The following is a 21698-nucleotide window of genomic DNA, read 5'->3' on the forward strand; positions in this document are numbered from 1 at the left end:
GGAGATAGCATTTTTCTTTAGGAATTTCTCCAGTAATCTGTGGTTTTGTTTCAAAATGTGTTGATTTAGAAAACAAAGTATAACCTGTCTTGTATGTGACTGAGTTGGAGGGGAAATGTAACCTGTACATATTCTTTAATAGGTACTAAAGTTTCTCCATGACAAAGGGTTCCCTTATGGGCATCTTCATGCCTCCAATGTGGTGCTAGAAGGAGACACTTGCCGGCTGCTAGACCTTGAGAATTCCTTGTTGGGCCTCCCTTCCTTCTACCGATCCTATTTCTCACAATTCAGGAAAATCAATGTAAGTTGCTGAAAGTCATGAAACAGCAGGTTCATGTTTCGGTATTAACTCTCCCCAAGGCAGGCCCCATGATCTGCCAGTGTAGGAAATATGCACTCAGCAGTGAAAGGTGCAGTTGGGGTAGGCCATGCCTATTGCCCGTTTCTCCTACAGAGCATTGCTGATCTCCAGGAGGCTCGCTGGGATGGAGCTGGGACAAGGGAGGCATAGAATCACAGATTGGAAAACCACGGAGGGTAGGAATAAGGTCTTTGGCCTGAGCAGTGCCTTGTGAACTTTACTAAAGGTTTCAGAGTTGGGTTGTCGTGACCAGTGACGAATGAGGTTGCCCCTGAGCCATGTTTCTCAGTGGAAGCCTAGGACACGAGCCTGGGGATTCATAAAGCCAAAGTGAAGGCAAAACATGCCGCTGCTCCCTTTCGTTCCACAGACACTGGAGAGTGTGGACGTCTTCTGCTTCGGCCACTTACTGTATGAAATGACTTACGGACGACCGCCAGACTCGGTGCCTGTAGACTCCTTCCCGCCTGCACCGTCTATGGCTGTGGGTCAGTATTGGGTTCAGAGGGGTCTTCCGGGTCCTGGAAATGTTTTGAGCTACTCCTGCCTGCCCACCCCGCCACCCCACCTTTCCATGGCCCAGAGAGGGCCCCAAGGAAGTCGACCTGCTCCACAGCCAGAACTTCTTATTCTTTTAAAAGTCGTCTGATTAACTTCCTTAATACATTTCACTGAAAATTCAGATAGCTTGTCTATTTGTCAGGCTGTCTGAAACCTCAAGGAGCATTTCATAACATGCATTTGAATCTCGGAAGCAAGAGGCTGTGAAGAGAAGTAGGGCCAGACTAAGTCTGATACAGAAGGAGAAGCCAAGACCAGGCCACTCGAAGCCAGTCTTGGAGACTCCAGGGTCGGGAGTCAGACCCAGGCTGGAATGGGCCCTGCAAAGATGGCCACCGGCTGGACACCTGGTAGAGGAAAGCCCGGCAAGCCCGGAGCTGGGAGAAGCAGAAAGGAGGGCAGACACCTGGCACGTTGGACCCAGGTGCTCTTCTGGCCCACAGAGGGGGCTGAGGCGAGCAAGGGCTGGGTGGGAGGCACCTGCAGGAAGGAGGGCTGTAGGAACTGCTGTGCACTCACACAGGGGCCCTTTCGTCCCATCCAGAGCCAGCTGAGAACTCCCTACCAGAGCAGAGACGGGAGGGCAGGGTATACTGGTCAACCCTCCAGCAGTGCTAGTTTTGTGTCACATGAGGTGATTTCAGGGAACAGGCCTCCAGATGACGTTGGGTTGAATTTGAGCAACTGAAACTGCACAGTGACCTCCAAGTAGGAAAATCTGGCTGCTTTTGTTTATATCATACAAGGTGTTGGGTGGCGAGATACCAACTGTTGGCATTTCCCATGCTGGTTTTGACTGAAAGCAGACAAGCAGAGAAATGCCTTTCAGGTTCAGAATTTTACTTCTGTGGAGTGTTTACTTCTCTTTTAAAAGAGAAGACGCATTTATGAATGATATCTGGAATCCTTCCTCCAATTATCTCCAAAATGTACTTAGCTTTCTGTCAGCATGTGGTTCCTGAGCCATTTCTTTTGAGTCATCGGTAGTATCAGTGTTGCTGGCGCTCCCCTCCCCATGTATACCATCTGTCTGTGCGTGAAGAGTTTTGACACTGTCCTGAACAGCACGCAGACAGTTGTTGCAAAGCGGTGTCAAACTTTTCATCACCAAGTGGATTTGCCAGCATGTTTTGTGGAACTAAAATGTGTATCTGTTCATTTCAAGTGGCCGTGTTGGAGTCTACGCTGTCTTGTGAAGCCTGTAAAAATGGCATGCCTACCGTCTCCCGGCTCTTACAGATGCCGTAAGTCAATCCCACGCCTTGGGTGGAACCTTCCTTAGTGTGGTGAGCACCAGACTGGTAGCCCAGGTGTTTGGTCCCAGTAGAGACTCAGTGGTGGTCCTTGCAGAGTCAGCGTGACCTGCCTGCTGACGGTCGCTTTCTGGCTGATGTCCTGACCTTTCCCTATGACCCTCTGCACCATAGTCTGATTGCCATTTTGTAACATCATTGTCACCCGCACATCTCTCTGTGTCTGTGTTGGCATTGTGTAGTGGATGTGTGGCAGCCCCCCTTGGGAAATACTGAAGGGGCCACTTGGGCAGCTCTCCTTATGACCCCGTTTCAGTTCAGCGTGCGGCCCTCAGCTGTGGTTCCTTCATGGTCACCGGCCTTGGACGGCTGGCCTCTAAGAGGAGGGCAGTGTGTTTCTGGGCCCCCCTGTACCTGTTTGTTCATTTACTCACTGTGTAACATTTATCTAACATCTGACATGCACATGCGCTGTGCTAGGGGTGTCGGGCTCAGAGGATATCTCCCTTGAACAGGGTAGTGAGTAGTCCATTGAGGTGGTTGAAATAGTGCTTTGGGGCCTTTCCTTTGGGTACGGTTTTTATTCCTTCATGGAAAAGCAGCACAGTGGTTAAGAAGTGTGTATCTGAAGTTAGACAGACCTGGGGATGGGCCCAGCTTTACCTTCTGTGACCTTGGGCAGGTTCTTTAACCTCTGGAAGATGAATTTCCTCATCTGCAATTGGGGATAATAATAGTCCCTGCCTTAGAGAGCTGTTGGGAGATTTAATGAGCTGACTCCTAGTACAGTGCCAGTGACTTAAGGTGCTTATTAAATGTTCGTTACATTTACTACTGATTCAGCTTGTACTTTGTGCCCCACAGTATACCCAATGCCTTGTGAACAGAGGTATTCAGGAAACAATAATATGGGAAACAAGGCAGGCCAGTTCGTAGTACACACAGCCTGAGTTCAGAGGAGGCAGTGGTAACTTCAAGTTCCCTGTGTTTAGGGAGGGCGCTGTCCATAGAAAGCCCTTACCGCCGGGATGTGACCGTCTAGATGTTGGACTGACACTGATGCATCCCTCTCTGAACCAGCCACCGTCCCTAAATATGTAAACGTGGAAAAGTAGACCTAGTCAGGGGAACGAAGTGATTTTCACACACTCTTTTAGAACAAATGTATTTGTAGTTAGGAAACAGCTTGTAACCACGTTCATTTACTTGGGTGTATATTTGCACAAATACAGCCTCAAAGCTCTTACATTCCCCCCACCCAGTCTTCCAGTTCTAAAGTGAATCCAAATATTTTTTCTTCACCGAAGTCTTTCTACCCTCTGGGCTTCATCGAGCCTAGAGACAGCACTTGGAGAGGTGTGAATTGTGTTCAGTTAAAACTGGTGTCTGGAAGTAAGTGGACCCTTGGCCTTGAAAGGGAGAGTTATGTCTCCACCTCCAGGCCACCTAGGGAGCACCTGAACTATGTCATTTCTACTTGTGATGGAGTTCCCCTTTTTTTTTTTTTTTTTTTAAGGGAAACAATTCAAGGCTGACTTAAAACTATTAGGGTACTGCCCAAATAGCCATTTAAATTCTCGGACCTGTCTCAGCCAAAACAGTTCAGAATTCCTCCAGTTATTGTTTTCTTTCTTTCTTTCTTTCTTCCTTTCTTCCTTTTCTTTTTTTCCTTTCTTCCTTTTTTCTTTTTTTTTTTTTTTTTGCTTCTTAGGGCCACACCCGAGGCATATGGAAGTTCCCAGGCTAGGGGTCGAATCAGAGCTACAGCTGCCTGCCTACACCACAGTTCATGGCAACACCTGATCCTTACCTCACTGAAGGAGCCCAGGGATCAAACTCATGTCCTCGTGGAGCCTAGTTGGGTTCATTACTGCTGAGCCACAATAGGAACTCCCTGTTATTGTTCTTAGCAACATACTCTTGAAGAGAGAATTGGTATTCTCCAAAAGCTGCTATTTCTTTTTCAGAGAGCATGAGAAACACAACTTTTCTTAGAAGAAAATTATTTCTGTATTAGATTCCAATCAGTACAATTCTTTTTTATTGACTTGTACATTTTTTAGTATATTGAGCTTTAAATTTTCTCCTCCTCTGGGGCAAAAAAAAAAAAAAAAAAAGAAAGAAAAAGAAAAAGAAAACCAGTTGTTCTGTTTACAAATATCTATCACATATATTATTTGAAATATAAATGTAATAAATAATAAGTTTTTTTCAAAGTGTGATTTAATTTACTATATAGCATGAGAGGACTGTTGCTCCTCTGGGTGGGGAAATCACCACCCTATACAGCTGACCCAGTCTTCCGGTGAGCTCTGAGGCAGTGGGGGTAGTGAGGAGGTTTCTGGAGGTCACCTTGGGTGGCCCAGAAACTCCTCTGAGTTTGTTGATAAACATGAACTGTTGGGTTGAGTGGAGCCGGGGGAGCAGTGGGGACTTGCGGGGCTAAAGCTGTCTCATTCTGCTTTGATCCTGTTCTCAGAGTGCCCTTGGTTTACGAAAAATGTTTTCATTTTTTTCTTTTCTTCACAGATTATTCAGTGATGTTCTGCTAACCACTTCTGAAAAGCCACAGTTTAAGGTAAAGCAAATTATGTCATTTCTTGTTTTGTGACATAAATGTTTTCTCTGAGAGCTAGTCCTTTTTTAATCAAAAAAGAGATGGTACAGTATTTATCAGAAGTGTAGCCTGAGGAAAAATGTGCACTTAAGAACATTTTTTTGGGGGGGGGGACCATACTGAGGACAGTAGCCTGGGAGACAGCTTCTCAGGTAGCTCTAAGGAACCATTATGCAAAGCAAGGGAGCAGCCAGGATATATATGAAATTTTTGCTGGGAAAAACCTATAGTCAAGCATAAAAAGATTACTGCTAATCACAAAAAACAGGCTTCTCAAGTTAATGATTTTAGTGCTTGTCTGTGTATAACAGATGCAAGAACCTGGTGTCGTTGAAATTCTTTCTTAGATAGGCATCTTAACTATCTAGGGTCCAAAGCACAGAATGCTTCTGGGTTTTCTCCATCCTGAATTCCTCCAAGAGTGAACCTCCATGGGCAGTTGCAGTAAGTTGTAGCTTAATCCTTGTAGAGCAGGAATGGTGGGCAGCATTCTTTGTTTTAAATAAAGGAAAATTGAAAACAATCTAAATATCATACAATTACAGAATAGTTTAACAGTTAATAGTTTATCTATTTGATAAAATGTGGGGTTTTTTTTGTTTTTTGTTTTTGCCTTTTGGGGCTGCACATGCAGCATATGGAAGTTCCCAGGCTAGGGGTTGAATTGGAGCTGCAGCTGCCGGCCTACACCACACCCACAGCAATGCAGGGTCTGAGCCTCGTCTGCGACCTGCATTACAGCTCATGGCAACACTGGATCCCCGACCCACAGAGCAGGGCCAGGGATTAAACCCACAACCTTATGGATACTAGTCGGGTTCATTTCTACTGTGGCACACAGGAACTCCTGATCAGAAGTTCCCGTTGTGGCTCAAAGGTAACAAACCTGACTAATATCCCTGAGAACATGGGTTCAATTCCTGGCCCCACTCAGTGGATTAGAGATCCAGCATTGCCATGAGCTAGGGTGTAGGTTGCAGATGCGGCTCAGATCCCAAGTTGCTATGGCTGTGACGTAGGCTGGCGGCTGTAGCTCCGATTCGACCCCTAGCCTGGGAACTTCCATATGCCTTGAGCGTGGCCCTAAAATACAAAAAAAAAAAAAAAAAAAGTATTTAATAAAAGTAAAATTTATAAAATGGAAAATGATTATTATTTGGGCTAAGGAGAAAAAAGCAGGATATAAAATACATTGTGTGTCGTGGGCATGGGGGCAAAAAAACCTCTGTCTAGAATAAAAACTGGAAAGACGTATCCTGAGAAGTAGCAGTGTTGTGTGGTGTATGGGAAAGATCAGGGGCTTTGGAACCCCCCAAAAAACAGGTTGCTGCTTTACTTTGCTTTTGTGCTACCAGCCTTTTGTCTAAGGCAAGGTTTCTCAGCAGTGACATTTAACAGTTGGGCCTGTAGTTTAGTTCTCTGGTGGGGCTGCACTGTGGAATGTTAAGCAGCATCCCTGGCCTATACCTAGTAGATGCCAGTAGTACTCCCATTCCCCTCCCCAACACTGTGTGACAATCACAAATGCCTCCAGACTTTGCCACAGTTCCCCTAGTGGGTGGAGGGGGGCAAAGACACCCCTATTTGAGAGCCACTAATCTATGGGTAAGTACCTCCTTTTTGAGTCTCTGTTGACTCACTGTGCAAAATTGGTGAGTAAAACCTGTGCATTATTATTGGACATCTGAGGTAATCTAGGTGAACACCTACTTGGGGGCCTGGCCCTCCTCAGTGTTGTCTGGGATAGTAGAATGAAGGGTAATTGCTTTCCCTTCTGTATTCCCAAAGAACTTGTAATACTCTTACAATGAAATTAAATTTAGGGAGAAAAAAGAGAAAGAAAACCCCAAACAAGGTGGGGTTAGAACATTTATAGGCAAGGGAGAAGCTTTCTTCTGTCCTATTTTCCCAATAGAGGAGTTCTGACAATAATAGCTTCTTTGGATCTGAAGTAGGAAAGAAAAATTTTAAATTCATTTTTTAAAAACTGAAATTCTTCAGGAAATGTATGCAGCCTTGTAAATAAATATGCTCTCGCCAACCCTAGTAGTCCAGCCCAGAGGTTATCATCAGCCCTTGTTCTTCCCCCAAGCCAGAGAGTCTGCAGCAAAGACACTGTGACCTTGAAAGCCAGTGTAAATCTCTTGTATGTCCATTTTGTTTCTGGAAAGATCCACAAAAGACTGGTGATGTTGGTTGCCTCCATGGAGGGGAACTAGATGGATTACTTTTTATTGTACATGTACCCTTTCTATGCCTTCTGAGTTTTGAACCATATTACTGTGTACTACCTACTCAAAACATTTTTAAATTTAAAATTTTTAAAGAATAATAGAGGAGTTCCCGTTGTGGCTCGCTGGCTAACGAATCCGACTAGGAACCATGAGGTTGCGGGTTCGGTCCCTGCCCTTGCTCAGTGGGTTAAGGATCCGGCATTGCCGTGAGCTGTGGTGTAGGTGGCAGACACGGCTCGGCTCCTGCGTTGCTGTGGCTCTGGCATAGGCCAGCAGCTACAGCTCCAATTGGACCCCTAGCCTGGGAATCTCCATATGCCGTGGGTGTGGCCCTATAAAGCAAAAAAAAAAAAAAAAAGAATAATAGAGTCCAGGAGTTACCGTCATGGTGCGCGAAAACAAATCTGACTAGGAACCATGGGGTTGCAGGTTTGATCCCTGGCCTCGCTCAATGGGTTAAGGATCTGGCATTGCCTTGAGCTGTTGTGTGGGTCACACACACGGCTCGGATCCTGCATTGCTGTGGCTGTGGGGTAGGCTGGCAGCTCTGACTCTGATTGGACCCCTAGCCTGGGAATCTCCCTAAAAAGTGGAAAAAAAAAGGGGGGGGTAATAGAGTCCAAAAGTTCAATATGATCTGGGTATCTGTTTACCAGACCTGAACACCTCATGGTTTGAAAAACTGGTAAATTAAAAATTGAATTAGAATCACACCAAGCTTTTGTTAAGAGTATCTTAACCCATTGTAGCTCAGTGGGTTAAGAACCTAGCATAGTGTCCATGAAGATGTGGGTCAATCCCTGGCCTCAGTCTGGGTTAAGGATCCAGCATTTCTGCAATCTGCAACTTAGGTCACACATATAGCTCAGATCCACTGTTGCTATGGCTGTGGCGTAGGCCTGCAGCTACAGCTCCAATTTGACCCTTAGCCAGGGAACTTCCATATGCCGCAGCTACAGCCATAAAAAAAACCCCAAAAACAGTATCTCCTATCAGGAAAAATCTTGTGAAATTCAGAAAATAAGCCTTTCACAGAGACAATCCCTTTGAAGTTTTAAAATATAGTTAGAGGAGTTCCCGTTGTGGTGCAGCAGAAACCAGTCCAACTGGAAACTATGAGGTTGCCGGTTCAATCCCTGGCCTCATTCAGTGGGTTAAGGATCTGGCATTGCTGTGGCTGTGGTGTAGGCTGGCAGCTGTAGCTCCGATTAGACCCTTAGCCTGGGAACCTCGATATGCCAAGGGTGTGGCCCTAAAAAGCAAAAATAAATAAAGTAAAATATAATTAGAGTTGGTGTGTGTGTGTTCCAACAAGCTTTGTGGGGTTTTTTTTTTTTTTTTTTTTTTTTTTTTTTGTCTCTTTGCCTTTTTTTCTTTTCTAAGCCCACTCCTGCAGCATATGGAGGTTCCCAGGTTAGGGGTCTAATCGGAGCTGTAGCCACCGGCCTATGCCACAGCCGCAGAAACTCCAGATCCGCACCATGTCTGCGACCTACACCATAGCTCACGGCAACGCCAGATCCTTAACCCACTGAGCAAGGCCAGGGATCGAACCTGAAACCTCATGGTTCCTAGTTGGATTCCTTAACCACTGAGCCATGACAGGAACTCCATGGGTTTTTTTTTTGTTTTTAATTATGATAAAAGCTTCATGTAAAATGTATCTCCTTAACCATTTTTAATTGTTCAGCTCAGTCATGTGATGTGTAGTCACAATTTTGTGTCATAGATCTCTAGAAATTTTTTTTCTTGCAAAACTGCAACTTGAGACCCATCTAATTATAGCGCCCCACTTTTCTTTTTTTTTCTTTTTTTTTGCTTTTTAGGGCCACGCATGTGGTATATGGAAGTTCCCAGGCTGGGGTCAAATCGGAGCTGCAGCTGCTGGCGTATGCCACAGCCACAGCCACACCAGATCTGAGCCACCTCTGCAACCTACACCATAGCTCATGGCAACGCCAGATCCTTAACCCACTGAGCAGGAGCAGCGATCAAATCCGCATCCTCATGGATACTAGTCAGGTTTGTTACTGCTAAGCCACAACAGGAACTCTACAATTCCCCATTTTTCTACCCCCCAGCCCTTTGGCAAATACAGTTCTACTTTCTGCTTCCATGGTTTTGACTACCCTAAATATCTCATGTAAGTGGAATCATATAGGATTTGTCCTTTTGTGACTAACTTATTTCACTGAGTGTAATGTCCTTAAGGGTCCTCCATGTTATAAACATTTGATAGGATTTCTTTCCTTTTTAAGGCTGAATAATATTCCACTGTGTGTATATACCACATTTTTTTATCCATTCATATTTTGATGGACATTTGGGCTTCTTCTGTCACTTGGCTATCATGAATAATGTTGCAGTGAACATGGGGTATACTTCAATATCCTGTTTTCAGTTCTTTTGAATATATATCCAGAAGTGGGATTGCTGGATCATATGGTAATTGTATTTTTAAATTTTTTGAGAATTTTCTATACTATTTCCCATAGCTGGCGCACTATTTTACATTCCTGCCTTGTACCTTAGGGTACAAGCTTTCCAATTTTTTCCATCCTCACCAACACTTGGTACTTTCTGGGTTTGTTTTTTTGATAGTTACCATCCTAATGTGTGTGAGATGATAGCGCATTGTGGGTTTGATATGCTATTTCTCTGATGATTAAGATGATCATCTTTCCATATGTTTGTTGTCCATTTGTACATCTTTATTGGAGAAATATCTATCAGGTCCTTTGCCACTTTTTTCTTTGGCTTTCTTTTTTCTATTTTATTTTATTTTATTTTATTTTTTGCTTTTTAGGGCCACACCTGCGGCATATGGAAGTTCCCAGGCTAGGGGTCGAATCAGAGCCACAGCTACTGGCCGACACCACAGCCACAGCAACTCCAGATCCGAGCTTCATATGCGACTTACACCTCAGCTTGCAGCAGTGCCAGATCCTTAACCCACTGAGTGAGGCCAAGGATCAACCTGCATCCTCCTGGATACTGTTAGGGTTCTTAACCCGCTGAGTCACAACAGGAATACCTTCTTTGACTTTCTGATCTTTTATTCTTATTCAGCTTTATTGTGGTATAATCCACTTTTTGTGACAAGTCCATTTTTTAACTTGTTAACTTACGTTTTTATTTTTGACATGTAGGAGTTTTTTGTATATTCCAGATATTGATCACTTATCAGAGATATGATTTCCAATTATTTTCTCCCATTCTGTGGGTTTTGCCATTTTACTCTGTTGATTGTTTCTTTGTTGTTGGAGAAGTTTTCATTTTGATGTGGTTCCATTTGTCTACTTTAGCTTTTGTTTCCTGTGCTTTTTATGTCCTGTACAAGAAATTATTGCAAAATCCATTATAATGAAGCTTTCTCCCTGTTTTCTTCTAGGAATTTTATAGTTTAAGGGCTTAGATTTATATCTTAAATCCAGTTTTGAGTTAGCTTTTGTATATGGTATAAGGTGGGGTCCAGCTTCATTCTTTTGCATGTAAATATCCAATTTTCCCAGCACTGTTTATTGAAGAAACTCTTTTTCCCACAGTGTGCTTTTGGCAGCGTTGTCGAAGATCATTTGGGCATATACATAAGAGTTAATTCCTATGCTCTCAATTTGTTCCATTGGTCTTTGTGTCTGTCTTTATGCCAGTGTCACACTGTTTTGATTACTGTAGTTTGTATTATATTTTGAGATCACGAACTGTGAGGCCTCCAATTTTGATCTTATTTTTCAAGGTAATTTGGAAGGCAGCTGTGCTCACCACTTTATGCGTTAGTTTTATATATTTATTGCTAAAAAATGCTAAGGCGGTGAGTGTGTTGGGGATACCAGAAGTGGCCAGGGTAGGATTCGAGTGGCCAGCTTGGAACTGATTTCATTCCAGATGTCCTCCTCCTCGATAACCAGCTGTTCCTTCACTCAGAGCAGGACCTGAGAGAATCTCCAGCCATTTTACTCAAGAGAGGATGTGCTTTCTCTTCTTTTAGATCCCCACAAAGTTAAAAGAGGCATTGAGAATTGCCAAAGAGTGTATAGAAAAGAGACTAATCGAAGAACAGAAACAGGTAAGTTGCTAATAGCCTCTCATCGCCTTCTGATCTTTTAGTGTCCCCGTCCTCTGCCATGCTATTGACAGTGATGTTCTTTTAACTAAGTGTTCATTTTAGAAAGGTTTCTCGTGTACTTGCTCTGGACCAGGCTCTGGGTTCAATGATGCGAGAAAGCTGAGTACATCACAGTCCTGTCCTAAAGGAGCTCAGCCTCTGGGGGAAGCAAACATGTCCCCAGAGTGTGGTCATTCCTTTTGCTCAGGGTGGATTGGGTGTTGAAGGGGCATGCATGCTCCATGCTCTGAGGTGCTAGGGATTGCACTCATCTTCTGTAAAAGGGAGAAAGGCAGGAAGGAGCTGAAGGGAAAGGGGAGGCTCTTCTACTGGCATGCTCTTCTCCCAGACATCCAGACCCAAGCTTGGAGGCAGATGGGCTGAGCAAGGAAAGACTTTTTCAGCCACACAATTTGATTTGGCAAAACATGTTAGAGATTTTCATTAGTGTAGACTCTACTTACATGTGTGGTGTATTGTGGTCTCTTAAAGATCCACCAGCACCGGAGACTGACAAGAGCTCAGTCTCACCACGGATCTGAAGAAGAAAGAAAAAAGAGGAAGATTTTAGCTCGAAAGGTAAGCCTGGTGTCTCTCTGAATTCTTTCTTTTGAATTCTTGACTATATGTAAAGAAAGTTCTAGGTTAATGGTGCATGTTTAGTTAATGACAGATTTTGTGCTGTATCTCCTTGAAAACAAAAACTATTTCCAGATGACTGGTTTGCAGCTTCTGAAAAAGAGCCATATAATATCAGTGGAGAAATGGACCATAGAGTTTCCTGGCTTGCTGGGCTAATTATGACCTTAATGTAATTGCGGGGAATGATTGGTCTGAGATAGTAAACTCAGCATTCTTGGTTTTATTTCTCTCTTTAGTTTTGGCTTGTGGCTTCCTCACTGTATTAAGTTATGAGGCCAGGTATGACCTTGTGTGTAGCTCATTTAACTATGTGCCTAGAAGATGTTTTTATTCTAAGTCCCAGCTTTTGTACATTTATTCTTTGCTCTTCCCCATCTCTCTTTTATTTTTAAAGAAGTCAAAACGATCTGCAGTTGAAAATAGTGAAGAACATTCAGCAAAATACAGCAACTCCAATAATTCAGGTAACTCATTATAAATTATAAGTGGGGAAGGGACCCCAGAGCTTATGGGGTAACTAGTGTCTTCACTAATGGCAAAGCTTGAGCAATCAAAGATGATCATCAGCCCTGGAAGTAAAACCAACCCAACTTACAGTGCAAGGCCCCCTGTTTATCAGGAAGAGCCTGTAGGAACGAAAATGATCCTAAGTCCTGCCTTCTGTTCCCTCCCATTTGACAGAATGGCATGCCCTCCTGTATTAAGGAAAGAACTCAACAGTATGTAGGGATCTCAGAAAGCATCCTGGAAGGGCCAAGATGGCACAGAGAGCACTGTCCTGAATTGTCTCTCCTCACCTTCACTCCTGGCTGCTTCTCATCAGCCCTGCTGGCTTTGGGCCTTAATATCCCCATCTCTGGAAATCAGATCAAACGATCCCTTGGGCTCTTTCAGTGAAGTGGAGTTCCACCCAGAGAAGGGAGGTTTCATCCTAACAGGGCAAGCTTCGGCTTAGCCTGGAGGGTCAAAGGAAGGGGAGGTGTTTTAGGCTGAGGGATAGCTGCGTGTATGTGTAGGCAGGATAAGGACGTAGTAGAGAGGGAGATGCTGAAGATACAATGAGAGAGTTGGGGGAGGGGGCTAGAGGGCAGGGGGTTAGCATCAGGAGCCCAGCTGTCAGTCTCCCCCTTGGAGGAAGCCCACTCCTTCTCTTCGTGGAGTCAGGAGCCAAGAGGGTATGGCAAGTGGCAGAGACAGTTAAAAGTGGAAGGAAAGGGAGGAGGCTGAGGGTGGTCAAAGCCCTTGCCTCCTTCGGTCTTTTCAGAGAAGCCAATGAGGAGCATGTGGGCCAAGGGCAAGAGGAGAAGTGTGCGGGGTACCTGAGACCTAAAGGTTGGACTAGCTGCAGCCAGAGAGTAGAGGCAGTGTGGGTAGAGCTGAAGTTAGAAGAGTTGGGTTGGGAGAAGATCATAGATTCCAGAAGGAGGGTAATAGTCATGCCAACACCACTGCTTGGAGGGTCAAGTCAGAGAAGGGCTTGGGGGCAGCTAGCAAGGAAGAGAAGGAGGGGAGGCTCCAGGCCGGAGGTCCCTGTGAGGACAGGGCAGGTTCCTGGAGATGGAGGCTGGGAGAGGAAGAGTGCCTGGCAGGTCATTTCAGAATTGGAACTCTGTTTTCTCCCTGGTTGGTGGGATGGATGTGGGCCAGTCATTGTCATCATTAGGTTAAGACGCATGTCTCCAACCAGCATGTCACACTGGCAGACACTCTGTCCATCATCTGCTTCTCTATAAAGCAGAGAAAGCCTGGCTTGGTGTTCACCATCCTGAGGCTATGTCTGCCTGCAAGGCTCTGTGCCGGATGCAGCCAGATGGGATGCCAAGGACTCCAAGACACCACCTCAAAGAGTTCAGAAAAACAGAGTGATAGAAATGTGTCATCACCAGACCCACTGGAATCTCAAGTTCAAACCTTCTCCCCTTTAAAGTCTGGGTTAGCACTATAAAGCTGTATGAAATCAGGGTGGGTTGAATTTTACCTTCTTTTTTCAGCAAAAAGACTCTCATGTTTTATAGAGAGGTGAGAGAATATTGCATACTTTGGAGGGAGATGCAGTTTAAGTGGGACATTTCTCTCAGTGCTCAGTGTCCATACTATGCCCCAAATGTCCTGTGGATAGTGGGTGAGCTGGTGCTGGAAGGCCTCTTATGGCCTGGTCACAGCCTTCCCAGGAGCCTTGATAACCCTTTGATAGGACTTCCTTGTGAGGGAGGGGGTTTTTGTAAGAAATTCTGTTTGTTCATTGGGCTACTTCCATGTCAGGCCAGGAGGATGTATTCTGGGGATTTCTGAGCAATGGATGAAATTCTGGGAATGTGGGAATATTTGAAATACAACACATGGAGTTCCCACCGTGGCTCAGTGGAAACAAATCTAACTAGTATCCATGAGGATGCCGGTTTGACCCCTGGCCTCACTTAGTGGGTTCAGGATCCAGCATGGCCATGAGCTATGGTGTAGGTCGCAGATGTGGCTTGGATCTGGCATTGCTGTGGCTGTGTCATAGGGTAGCCCTAAAAAAAAAAAAAAAGAAATGCAACACATTTACTAGTTCCAGAAAAAGCATGCAACATGTGGGAATATACACATTGTTTTAAGGTAAATAAGGATATTTACTGAGTTTCAGGTAAGAAAAGGCCTGGGAAATCCACAAACTGAATAGGCTGATCTTGTCTAACTGAGTGTGCCAACTGGTAAAACGGACCTTTTGCAGAGACTGTTGCTGAGTGGGTGCAGTGGGAACTCTTGCTTCCTTTGGAGAGGCTTTCATCAGACTGCTCTGCACTCCTCTGTCACTTGTACTGTGGTGGCATGGTCATTTGTCATTCATTATCCAAGTCAGGGGTTGGGTCCCTGAACCTAAGAGGTATTGCACCCAATTGCTTAAGCCGTTGGATTGTGCAAAGTTGGCTTCATACCAGGCAGGCTGTGGAGAGCAGCAGGATGCAACGAGGCCTGGGGAAGGAAGCCCTGCACTGTGCTGGAAGTCTGTGGTCACTGGGTCGAGTCCCTGAATTCTCTGTTCCACCTCATCTTTTACCACAAGGCCTACAGACTAAGCCAAGTGCAGATTCTCAGACAGTGGTGGGTCTGAGTCATGGTAGTGGGTCCCAGTCCAGGCCAAATTCCAAGTGTCTTTCTTTGGTCCCCATGAGGGTTTTTCTTTGTTTTCTCTTAGCAGGATCTGGGGCCAGCTCACCTCTTACATCCCCGTCATCGCCAACACCACCCTCTACAGCAGGTTAGTGATGGAGGCAGAGTGACCTCCCTTCTTCCCCTTCTCCACCAACGGGGAGAGAGGTGGAGATATTTCTTTTCTCATCTTGGTCCAAACACTTCAGAGAAATCCTTGTGAGTGCAAATGAGCAGTGTCATTTGGGAGAGCAGAGTGTCTGGGTTTCCAACTTGGATTTCATGGGAAGAGGAATAGTTGGTTTCAGGGCCACTCAGCACCCCTACTCCAGCTGGCTCTCTCTCCTGAAAAGCCACATGCAGGGCTCCTTAGATTGAGCTTGTCTTTGTACATGTTCAGCTGAACAAAACAGTCGTGCTGCCACCAGGGCCCCTGTCCTGCCAGGACTGTCTCCTCAGGGAGCCCAGCCATAATGTCGGTTTGCCACGGAGCAAAATGGGTGAAATGCCCAGGTATAGGAGTGAAATCCCCACCGAGCTTCTGATTTCCTAATAATTTGTGCTCTGTATTTAATCATCTGAATATTTTGTTTCACCTTTGTGAATCAGATACTAGAAGTTTTGTTTGAAAAAATGTAAAAAAGTATTATAAAAATAATCTCTAATTCTGTAGAGTGGCCTCATGCCACTTCTTTCCTTTTTAAACTAATACCTCTCTCCTAACCATTTTGCAAGCCCCATCAAAACCCATCTGGGTGTCAGTACCTCCTTCCCCTTCTTAAGTGAACCAGATGTCTGGCTGTCTCAGGGGCTGCTTCTGCTGCTCGGAGCCTTTGTCTGTGCCTGAAGGAGTTGCTGCTGCTCTCTGAAGGGAGAGTCCTTGGCTGGGGTTGATTTATGAGAAGATGACACCATAGTCATTAAGGCTTGCAGTGGTGCCCAAGCGCTACCAAGAGCATTACTAACTGCTCTCAGATGCTTCTAACTTACCTTCGCCCAAACGACAAACATGTGTAAGGGGACTGGTCTGAAGGCCTTGCATCCAGCTGATGGGTCTCCTTGTTGGCTGAGGCTGCTTACTAGTGGTTCTCTGTGGAGTGTTCTGGGGCCAGGACCTGTTCTGATAGCAAAGTACCTGGCTCTTGGGGGTAATATTCTGTTTCCCGTCTGACTTTGCCAGCAGGTTTTATAGGAAAGCCCCCAAATATTGATTAGGACAGAAAATAGATTTCTCTATCTTTTGTAGAGGTGACCTGTATAGGCTGATTAGAAATTTCTCAAGAGCCACTGCCCAGATGATGTTGAGCCATTTTCTAGAAGATAGGATATTAATTTCACACCACTTAGACATAATTAAGGAAGAATCCACAGACTCTAACACACAAGGTGTCTGTCTGGCAGTGCAGAGTACCTCACTGTGTACATTCCATGTGGTCCCAGGAAGTTACCTGCCACTTCTCAGTTTTAAATGCCTTGGGGAACTCTGACTATTGGGATTAGTTTTCGTGAATCCTCTAATTTACCTGAGGTCCCAGTGGGAGGTATTTCAAACAGTAGCAAGTTTGCATGAGATGAGGTAACTTTTAGAATGAGAAGAAAAAGAGGAATCTTTCATAATTAGAGTAATTGTTAGAAAAAATTTCATCTGAGGTGAGAGGGAGCAGCTGGGGGATAGTTCTCTATCCTGAAGGACAGTTGTAAGGATTCACAGGGAAACATGTGAGGCCTCAGGCACGAGGCCTGGCAGAGATGAGTGGTACCCAGCAAATACTGGCTCCCTCTTTTCCTTTATCTCCTTTAATATTTTGTTGCTGAAATTATTGACTCAGCCCCAGAGACTGTTTTCTGACCTCTGCTGGGCATTTATTGTAGTGCAGCTCTTAAAAATTAAAACAGCACGCACACGCACATGCACACGCACACACACCAGCTAGGAGTTCCTTTTGTGGCTCAGCAGTTAATAAACCTAACTAGGATCCATGAGGATGCAGGCTCGATTCCTGGCCTCACTCAGTGGATTAAGGATCTGGCATTGTTGTGAGCTTTGGTGTATGTTGCAGATGCGGCTCGAATCCCGAATTGCTGTGGCTGTGGTGTAGGCCGGCATTTATAGCTCCTATTTGACCCCTTACCTGGGAACTTCCATATGCTGCACGTGCAGCCCTAAAAAGCAAAACAAAAACAAAAACAAAACAGCTAGCATTTGCATGTCAACTTACCATTTTGGGCCCTAAATGGGTTACCCACAGTGAGTTTATTGATTCATCTACTCAAAATGCATTCATTGAGAGCCTACCGTGTGCCTGGCACTGTGCTAAGTCCTGGACCCCAGAGATGAGCAAACAAACAAGACCCCAGCCTGCGTGGAGTCACATTGCCTGCACCTCCCAGGAGCTCCAAAATGATAGATACGATTTGAACAAACACTTTCCTCCGGGTCCAAACACAGTAATTTTTTCTCTTAATAGTTCCCTTCCTAAATAGGGAATCTCCACCCAAAAAACTAGTCCACCAACCAAGCAACATCTTGAACTTCTGTACAAGGCAACAGGGAGCTAGGATCAGGTGTACCCATAGCAGAGGCTCGCTAAATCTTTCTGGGTAGATTTGCTTGAACCTGCTCTGCCCTCAAGGTCTCTGGTGGGTAATGGCAAGGCTGTCCACCTAGGAGTGGCAACTTCTGGCCAGGCAGCCCCTGCTTAGACTGGTCCTTCCTCCCCAAGACAGGAGGCTGGGCTTCTCATTGGGCTCATCTTTCTTTCCACTTCTCTGCCCACTGCCCATCTTTTTGCTGCAATCACACTTACTCCAGTTTATGTCTTTTACTTCTAGGCCAGATTTATGATTTATCTGAGAACTAGGTCAAGGATAATGTCTTTCAGCTTTTTGATAAAATGCAGTTTTCTCAAGAAAGGAAGAAAAATTCTTCATTTTTAAGGGCTAGTATTAAAAAGGAATTCCTAGAGTTCCCATTGTGGATCAGTGGGTTAAGAACCTGACATAGTGTCCGTGAGAGATCATTGGCCTCGCTCGGTGGGTTAAGGATCTGGCATTGCCACAGCTGCAGTGTAGGTCGCAGATGGGACTTGGATCCAGTGTTGCTATGGCTGTGGTGCAGACAGGAAGCTGCAGCTCCAATTCAACCCCTAGCCTGGGAACTTCCATATGCTGCAGATGCAGCCCTAAAAAAAAGAAAAGAAAAAAAAAAAAGGAATTCCTGCTAAAGGTAGTTATGTCAAACACAAGTTAATCTGGGAGGCTTGGGGAATCTAAACTTGAGGGTCACCACCCAAGGATTCTGGGACCTTGGATAAGACACTTGACCTCTCTGGGCTTTAGGTTTCTCATCGGTTAATGAGGATTTTATACTTTTATTATCCTTTATACTATTTATTATAGTACCTGCCTAGTCGATTTATTAAGAGGATCCAGAGAGTTTCCTGCCTATGGGGTTAGAATAGCACCTGGTATACAGTAAGCTCTCAGTACACTGTTAGTTACTGGGAAACCTTGAATGAGTCACTTTCCGTGTCTGGATTTTGGTTACTTCCTCTGTAAAAGGCAAAAGGAGAGTTCCCTAGTGGCCTAGAGGTTAAGGATTCAGTGTTGTCACTGCTGTGGCGTGGGTTCGTTCCTTAGCCCAGGAACTTCCGCATGCCTCAGGCACAGCTAAAAAATTTTTAAAAGACAAAAAATTTCCTTCTCATAAAACATCTTCTAAACCCACTGTGGACGCTGCCCTTTGGCAGTTTTCTCAGCAATAGATCAACTTAGGCAAGTTTAGTTAGACAGCATTGCCTTTCTTACTGAAGCATTGATTTTAAGCACGTTCATATGGTAGCCGAGGGTGGTCTTAAACTCAGTTATTTTCAGTTGAGGCAGAAGTGACTCCTTTCTAAGAGAAGGGGTCTTACTCTCATGAGCCCTTTCCAGCTTTTGTGTAGGGACTAGGACCTCTCTTGATTTTTACTGTACCTCCCTGCCGTGGGGCCTTTTTTTGAAATCTTTACCAAATTGATGGGAGAAGTATCATTTCCCTAAGTCTACTGGTGGTTCCATCGAGTACAATGGGATTCCTTAAAACTCTTTTTTTTTTTTTTTTTTTTCCCCAGCAAGAACATTCCTAGCACTTTCTTTTCTGCTATGTTTATGTTTCCTGTCTCTAGAAGGTCATTCTTTCAAATACTTTTTCCCAACATATTTCATGGTCGGTGTCATCAACTAGTGTTTACACTCTGTAGTCATAGAGCTGAATGGTTTAGAAGGTCCTAATTTACACACACAAATATTTGCTCCTGTCCTCCCTTGGGAAACACACACCTGTTGCCTTGCTTTTGTGCATGTGTGTGTGTGTGTTAAAGCTTTGCAAAAAGTATTTCTGGAAAGCTTAGTAAGCAGAAGACCCAAATTGTTATTGTTGTTGTTATTTTTAATACTCATATTTAACATCTTTTGAGTGCATATTTTGTGCTAGGTACCATTCTAAGTGATTTATAGTTACTGTTTTATTTAATCCTCATGAATACCTTCCTATCCATTGAGCATGGATTATACTTACAGCTTTGCTTACAGACAAAGAAATTGATATTCTAGTGGCATTAAAGTATTTTGACCAAGGTCACACAGGTGGGGGTACTAGAACCAGGATTCAAACTTGATTTTGTCTTTGCTTATCTGTCCAGTTTTTCCTGAGTACCTGCTCTTGGGTGCAGTGCAGGCCTGTGCTGCTAAATACTGTGCTTGGCTGGCATGAAAAGAGCCCTGGAGTTCCTGTTGTGGCTTAGCTAGTTAAGAATCCGACTAGGATCACTGAGGATATGGTTCAATCCCTGGCCTCACTCAGTGGGTGAAAGGATCCGGCGTTGCCCTGAGCTGCGGTGTAGGTTGCAGACTCAGCTCCGATCTGGCGTTGCTGGGGCTGTGGCATAGGCTTGACCCTTAGCCTGGGATCTTTCACATGCCACAGTTGTGGTCTTAAAAAAAAAAAAAAAATAGGAAAAGAAAAGATCCCTGTAGGAAGAATCAGAAACCCTGGGCTTGGGGCATAGCTCCCTCACTTTCCAACTGTGACTTTGGACATATCATTTCCATTTTTTGAAACTATTGTTTAAAAGAATTCCTAGGAGTTCTTTTTGTGGCTCAGTGATTAGCGAATCCGACTAAGAACCATGAGGTTTCAGGTTCAATCCCTGGCCTTGCTCAGTGGGTTAAGGATCTGGCATTGCCATGAGCTGTGGTGTAGGTTGCAGATGCAGCTCGGATCCTGCATTGCTGTGGCTCTGGTGTAGGCCGGCAGCTACAGCTCTGATTCGACCTCCAGCCTGGGAACCTCCAATATGCCGCAGGAGCGGCCCTAGAAATGGCAAAAAGACAAAACAGTAAAAAATAAATAAAAGAATTCCTAGAGTTCTCTGGTGGCCTAGTGGGTTAGGATTTAGCATTATTGATGCTGTGGCTCGGGTCCTGTCCCTGGCATGGAAACTTCCACATGCCACAGGCATGGCCAAAAAACAAATAATAATATAAACAAAATTTTAAAAATAAAAATAAAAGAATTCCCGGTCTTTATGAGGTAGACAGTGTACACAACAGGGTTTTATAAGCAGTAAAGTACTATCAAGTAATAAGCAGTGAATGCACTACAAGAGAATTCTACCCCTTCTTGCTTGCAGTTTATAATTTTAAGCAATAATTTTGAAGTGAGAGAGCTGGAAGTTTGCAGAAAACTTGTCTGTGAGAATGAGTGGAGAGAAAGGGGCATTGGATATCTGGAGAGCTGGAATAGAGAAAACATGGCCTTGGGGGCTCAGAGTGACAGGAAGGAGCGTTAAGAATAATTAAAGCGCAAACTGTCGTATATAAAATAAATTACTAGGATGGTACAACACAGGGAATATAGCCAGTATCTCATAATAACTATAAATGGAGTATAACCTTTTAAAAATGGTGAATCCTATTGTATACCTGTACCTATATAATATTGTATATCAACCATACTTCAGTTTAAAAAAATTGGGGGGAAAAAAGAATAAGGCATAAGAACAGAGATGAGTTCACTTAGATGCTGGAGATTCCAGAATTTATCTAACCAGGTCAAAGTCTAAAACCCATTTTAGGCTCAAAATTGAGGTCTCTGGCCACAGAAATTACCTCTTTTCCTTGTAATCACACAAACACAAAGGGGTCACCATGTTTCAGATAAACAGTTCTGCCCCATAGTACTTCTCAGAACAGCATGTTGGTTCTGCTCTCCTGCCAGCTCACAGCCCTCCTCCTGGCTTCCAAGGAGTATATGAGCTCCTCTTCATGGGCATCAGCTGCTGGGGGTTGGGTGGGGCCAGCCATGTCCCCAGCATCCTCCCAGAGCTGCCCCTGGTCAGTGGTCAGCTGCCCAGCCCCTCCCCAGAGGATGGGATTCCCAGTTAACTTGGAATCTAGCAGTTAAAAAGAAGACCATGGTGGGGGTCGGGGGGGAGGGTTTGTAGCCTTAAGTAAGCTAATGCTAACTCAGTGTGCTATTCAGCCTTTAAACACCAGCGCCTTGCAGGGAGGGGCTGGGGGGTGGGGGCATTCCTTCCCTGTGCTCTTGCTCTTCCTGACTTTAAAAAGACAGGTCTGCATTTTAGACTATAGAAGATGTGCTTGAAAAGTGGTGAGTTCTAATTTTTCTCCCCTCTTGATAAGTTATCCTTATTTACTAATAGAACTAGGAACACTCCCAGTATCCATTCCACTTTTCAGGATAGAAAAAACCTTGATGGATCTTCTAAAGTGAGTGTTGTTCTTGTAA

General features: G+C 44.6%; 1 protein-coding gene across 19 annotated transcripts in view; it reads left to right on the forward strand.

Annotated features, from left to right (window-relative positions):
• Positions 1–21698, forward strand: part of PXK (PX domain containing serine/threonine kinase like) — an 80753-nt gene that overhangs the window by 53394 nt on the left and 5661 nt on the right. For 9 of the 19 annotated variants that reach the window (XR_014823416.1, XR_014823417.1, XM_021069079.2 and 6 more), the window contains exons 10-17: positions 143–304; positions 735–852; positions 2091–2169; positions 4708–4756; positions 11018–11095; positions 11627–11713; positions 12171–12240; positions 14958–15017. Coding sequence is in view for 13 of the 19 variants with exons in the window: in XM_021069079.2 (XP_020924738.1) it covers positions 143–304; positions 735–852; positions 2091–2169; positions 4708–4756; positions 11018–11095; positions 11627–11713; positions 12171–12240; positions 14958–15017 (703 nt within the window). In the remaining 6 variants the exon portion in view is untranslated. Of the gene's footprint in view, positions 1–142; positions 305–734; positions 853–2090; positions 2170–4707; positions 5417–5846; positions 6614–11017; positions 11096–11626; positions 11714–12170; positions 12241–14954; positions 15018–21698 lie in introns of those variants that run through there. The other 10 variants (XR_014823414.1, XR_014823415.1, XM_021069074.2 and 7 more) reach the window with 3 other exon arrangements.

The sequence above is a fragment of the Sus scrofa genome, chromosome 13, assembly GCF_054392235.1.
Source record: "Sus scrofa isolate SSC_HxYL_T2T_F1_AM1 chromosome 13, Sscrofa_HxYL_maternal_Yorkshire_Landrace_v2.0, whole genome shotgun sequence".
Taxonomy (NCBI): Eukaryota; Metazoa; Chordata; class Mammalia; order Artiodactyla; family Suidae; genus Sus; species Sus scrofa.